This window comes from Balaenoptera physalus, assembly GCF_965194825.1.
Source record: "Balaenoptera physalus genome assembly, chromosome: X".
NCBI classification, from domain to species: domain Eukaryota; kingdom Metazoa; phylum Chordata; class Mammalia; order Artiodactyla; family Balaenopteridae; genus Balaenoptera; species Balaenoptera physalus.
The window spans coordinates 50480683-50486447 of NC_138903.1; the positions used below are offsets into that span (position 1 = coordinate 50480683).

General features: G+C 42.7%; 1 protein-coding gene across 1 annotated transcript; it reads left to right on the plus strand.

Moving 5' to 3' along the window:
* Positions 1-1213: 1213 nt before the first annotated feature.
* Positions 1214-5234, plus strand: UBQLN2 (ubiquilin 2). Its single transcript, XM_082444958.1, has one exon. The coding sequence runs from the start codon at positions 1360-1362 to the stop codon at positions 3232-3234; it is 1875 nt and encodes a 624-aa protein (XP_082301084.1). The 5' UTR covers positions 1214-1359; the 3' UTR covers positions 3235-5234.
* Positions 5235-5765: the final 531 nt, after the last annotated feature.

The window sequence follows — 5765 nt, forward strand, 5'->3', positions numbered from 1 at the left end:
CATATGTGATTGTATAATTTCTAACTGTATGGACATATATAAAACTGAAAGTGAAAATACTCTGTAATTTCCCTGTAACTACCATTTATTTCATGTACACTTTTTATCATACAAATTAACCACCCATTTCTTAAACAGTGAATATTATTTTTTTGTATGGTAATATCATAATATATCTGACCAATCCTGTGTAAAGAGACACTGATTATCTTTTAAAATAATTTTTTTAAATGCTGCAGTGCACGTACATTTTATACATATGTATTTTTGTGTCCTCATCCAATTATTTTCATAGGTGAGGTCTCTAAATTAGGCATTTCCAAATAAAGGTGGAAATATTTAAAATGTTTACATATATGTTAAAATTGCCTTAAGATAACAACTTACACTTCAATTGGCATGACAGTTCATTTTCTCAGCTCTCTCTCAATGATAAGGTTTATTATTATCTTTCATCTTTGCCAATATAAGACAGAAGAAGAATCTCATTGTTTTAATTTGAAATTCTTTGATTGCTAGTGAGCTTAATCATCCTTTTATACGCCCATTGGCCATTTGCACTTTTTTTGTAAAATGCAGGCTCTTGCCCAGTCCTCTTCCCTTCCCCCAAGGGGGGGGGGTGTTCATCTTTTCCTTTTTGCTTTGTCAGAGTTCTTTGGTTCTCATTTTTGATCTTTTACTTCGGGTCGGTTTGATTCAGGCTTTCATCTTTTCACTTCACTGCCTGATGGTATATATATATATATACCATATATATATATATATATTCTCATTAGTCTTTAATGTCCTTTATAGAAGCTGGCTCCCTTTCCTCTCTTCCTCCTTCCTTCCCTCTCTTTTGTCTTCTGTTGTCCTTTTGTTTCTTTCTCTCTGTTTCTCTCTCTCTCCGTCATCTTTTTTTTTTTTTTCAGTACATAAGTTCTTAATTTTGACCGAGTCGACTCTATCATCCTGGGCCTGGCGCCGCGTCAGCAGAGGGGGGCGGGGAGGCGAGCGCGGAACTGGGGGAGGGGAAGGGGCGGGGAGGAGCGGGCGGAGCAGCTGCGGGAGCTGCTGGGAGACCGCGCGGTGGGATCACACGGCGGCGGCGGCGGCGGCGGCGGCGACGGCGGCGGCGGCGGCGGCGGCCCAGAGATCTGAGCGGCAAGACCTCGGCCCGCGGCCTACTCGGAGCCCTCTCTCCACCGGAGGACCAGGGATCTGCTGTCTTCAACACAGAGGTACCGTGCTCCGCGCTCCCCGCCCAGCCCGGCCCAGCCTGCTGCGGCGGTGCCTCCTTCCTTCCTTCTTCCCTCGCTCTCTCTCTCGCCCGCCCGCCCGCCCGCGCCTTCCCTGTCTGCCTGCGTCACTGCGGCCGCCATGGCTGAGAACGGCGAGAGCAGCGGCCCCCCGCGCCCCTCCCGCGGCTCTGCTGCGGCCCAAGGCCCTGCCTCTGCCCCGGCGGAGCCCAAAATTATCAAAGTCACTGTGAAGACCCCCAAAGAGAAAGAGGAGTTCGCAGTGCCCGAGAACAGCTCAGTCCAGCAGTTTAAGGAAGCGATTTCGAAACGCTTCAAATCCCAAACGGATCAGCTAGTGCTGATTTTTGCCGGAAAAATCTTAAAAGATCAAGATACCTTGATTCAGCATGGCATCCATGATGGACTGACTGTTCATCTTGTCATCAAAAGCCAGAACCGACCTCAGGGCCAGTCCACCCAGCCTAGTAATGCCGCGGGAACTAATACTACCACCGCGTCGACTCCCAGGAGTAACTCCACACCTGTTTCCACAAATAGCAACCCGTTTGGGTTGGGGAGCCTGGGAGGACTTGCAGGCCTTAGCAGCCTGGGCTTGAGCTCGACCAACTTCTCTGAGCTCCAGAACCAGATGCAGCAGCAGCTCCTGTCCAGCCCTGAGATGATGATCCAAATCATGGAAAATCCCTTTGTTCAGAGCATGCTTTCGAATCCTGATCTGATGAGGCAGCTCATTATGGCCAATCCACAGATGCAACAATTGATTCAGAGAAACCCAGAAATCAGTCACCTGCTCAACAACCCAGATATAATGAGGCAGACCCTCGAAATCGCCAGGAATCCAGCTATGATGCAAGAAATGATGAGAAATCAAGACCTGGCTCTCAGCAATCTTGAAAGCATCCCAGGTGGCTACAATGCTTTACGGCGCATGTACACTGACATTCAAGAACCCATGCTGAATGCCGCACAAGAGCAGTTTGGGGGTAATCCGTTTGCCTCGGTGGGGAGCAGTTCCTCCTCTGGGGAAGGTACGCAGCCTTCCCGCACAGAAAATCGCGATCCACTACCCAATCCGTGGGCGCCACCACCGGCTACCCAGAGTTCTGCGACCACCAGCACAACAACGAGCAGTGGCAGTGGATCTGGCACTAGCTCTAGCAGTGCTACGGGGAACACAGTGGCTGCAGCTAATTATGTCGCCAGCATCTTCAGCACCCCAGGAATGCAGAGCTTGCTGCAACAGATAACTGAAAACCCCCAGCTGATCCAGAATATGCTGTCTGCACCCTATATGAGAAGCATGATGCAGTCGCTGACCCAGAATCCAGATTTGGCTGCACAGATGATGCTGAATAGCCCTGTGTTTACTGCAAATCCTCAGCTTCAGGAGCAGATGCGTCCACAGCTCCCTGCTTTCCTGCAGCAGATGCAAAATCCAGACACACTCTCAGCCATGTCGAACCCAAGAGCAATGCAGGCTTTAATGCAGATCCAGCAGGGGCTACAGACATTAGCCACTGAAGCACCTGGCCTCATTCCAAGCTTCACTCCAGGTGTCGGGGTGGGGGTGCTGGGAACAGCTATAGGCCCTGTAGGCCCAGTCACACCCATAGGCCCCATTGGCCCCATAGTCCCGTTTACTCCCATAGGCCCCATTGGACCCATAGGACCCACTGGCCCTGCAGGTCCCCCTGGCTCCACTGGCTCAGGCGCCCCCCCTGGGCCCACTGTATCTAGCTCTGCACCCAGTGAAACTACGAGCCCAACATCGGAATCTGGACCCAACCAGCAGTTCATTCAGCAAATGGTGCAGGCTCTGGCTGGAGCAAATCCTCCGCAGCTGCCGAATCCAGAAGTCAGGTTTCAACAACAACTGGAACAGCTCAACGCAATGGGGTTCTTAAACCGGGAAGCAAACTTGCAGGCTCTAATAGCAACAGGAGGCGACATTAATGCAGCCATTGAGAGGCTGCTGGGTTCCCAGCCATCGTAATTACATTTCTATACCTTGAAAAAATGTATCTTATTTTTGATAATGGCTCTTAAATCTTTAAACACACAAAATTATACTTTACTTTCACTTTGATTCTTTTAACTCTGTCTAGTTATAAATTTAATATGCATTTTAAGGTGGAGTCCTTTCCTACCTCTTTGTTTCCTCCCTCCCTCCCTCCCTTCTCTCCTCCCTTCCCTCTTCCCTTCCTCCCTCCCTCCCTCCCTCCGTCCCTTCCTTCCTTCCTTCCTTCCTTCCTTCCTTCCTTCCTTCTCTGTTTTGAATGGTGGGAATCAATGCCGTTTCACTCAAAGGTGTTGCATGCAAACACTTCTGCTTTTATTGTGAGTTTTGGAAACAGGTATCAACCTTTACAGTTGGGTGAACAAGTTTTGTTCTACAGATGTCCAATTTATTTGCATTTTAAACATTATCCTATGATAGTAATTAAATGTAGAATGAAAATATTAAAAACATAAATTAATTGAAGCTCTCTAATTTGTGGTACAATATTGCTTATTGTGACTTTGGCATGTATTTTTGCTAGCAAAATGCTGTAAGATTTATACCATTTGATCTTTTTTGCTATATTTATACACAGTACAGTAAGCACAATTGGAACTGTACATCTAGAAATATTACAACAGAATCTCTGAGCAGAATATGTATAACCAAAATGAGAAAGGATATAAGAAATATTTCTGGAGCTCAGTATATCTCACAATTTTGTAGAATCTTACAGCATCTTTGATAAACTTCTCAGTGGAAATGTTGGCTAGGCAAGTTCAGTTAAAATATAGTAGAAATGTTTATCCTGGTATCTCTAAGTATACATTTAATTGTACAGAAAACTTACAGTGTGACATTGTGTCAACATTTGCAAATTGATTGTATATGATCTTAATCTTAGTGCAGCCTGAAGGATCAGTATAGTAATGCCAGGAAAGTGCTTTTTTTAAGACTTCCTTCTCAGCTTCTCCCGTAAAGAGACCCTAATACGCATTTTGATTTGTAATTGGAAATGTAACTTTCACTGAAAATGTCATGTGACGTTTGCATTACTTTTAACTGCTGTGTATAAAGGAAACTGTATCTTTTGATTCTATCAGTTATTTCTCTTGTGCACAGGGAAAAATGCATTAAAAATGACTAAAAAAATAAAAAAATTAAAAATGGATAAATCTTTTCCTTTTTGCCTTCTGGCCCTAGGATCATGTTTAGAAGGATTGCCAACCCCAAGATTATATAAATCTTATCCTGTATTTCTCTAATTTTGATGGTTTTGTTTTTTTAAAAAAGTTCCTTTGCCCTGTCTGGAATTATTTTGATGTATAGATTTAGGTATTCTAACTTTTTTTTTCCCCCAAAGGGTAGACAGTTGTTACCCGGTTTTTATCTCATTGTCCTCATCCCCCCCTCCATTTGCAATGTCATACATATATATACTTTATTCTGTGTTTGAATTCTCTTTAGTACCACTGAACATTGTAGCCCCAGTACACCAGCCTGTAGTTATTGAGTTAGAAATGACTTCATATCTCTTAGGGCAAGTCCTCCTTTTGATCTTATTTATTTTTATTTTTCACAATTTTCTAATGATTCCAACGTGTTTATTTTACCAGATGAACTTTACAGTTATTAGATTTCCCTCCCCCCGCAAAAAAAATAAATTGGGAATTTGATTAGGATTGTCTTAAATTGATACGATAGTGAGAAGTACAGAATTACAGTGCTCTCCAGAAACATGATATATTGCCTCATTTTTAAAAAGCTTTTACACCCTTCAGGAGAGTTTTATTTATTTAAGTCCCATATAATTTGTAATAAATGTATTCCTAGGTAATGCAGATATATGGGAAACAATACTGCAATTGGGAGCTCTTATTCAGTGTGTTACCTATGTGGTCATTTTTGCTATATAGGGGAAGAATGTATTTTCATAGATTAATTTTAAGTTGGCAGTTTACTGGAATCTATTAAATTCAGAGACATTCAGTTGATCCTTTTGAGTTTTTCCTGGTAAGCAATCATATCAATGATAAGTTATAATGATAGGTTATTTTCAAAATTTATAACATAGGTTCTGATGGCATGGGTTAAACAATTCCAGAATAGTGCTAAAGAAGAAAAGTGGCAGTGGCATTCTTGTCTTGTTTCTCATTTTAACCAGACTGTGTTTGCTGCAGCAATTCTAAATTGCATTTTTGAAAAACCATTCCTCTGGGAGATGGTCAAATAAGTTTGCAAAATGCTGTATACTATAGCCCCTCTTAGACAGTCATTAGGCAGTAAATTTTGACTAGTATTATTTTTTTTAAAAGGAGTATGTTCTTTAAAAGAGTAAAAACTATTTAATCTTATCTAACTCAGCATTTCCTAAACTTATTTGAGTAAAGAACAACTATTTTCCCTTTTAAACACCCTAATAACATTTGGCATATCAATGTTCCTCAGAACATCAAGTTAGGAAATGGTGATTTATTATTTCACTGCTGTATGATGCTGGGTGTTTACGATAATTACAATAGCAA

Coding starts and splice junctions, on each gene's coding strand:
- UBQLN2 (XM_082444958.1), top strand. CDS start 1,360: ATGGCTGAGAACGGCGAGAGCAGCGGCCCCCCGCGCCCCTCCCGCGGC.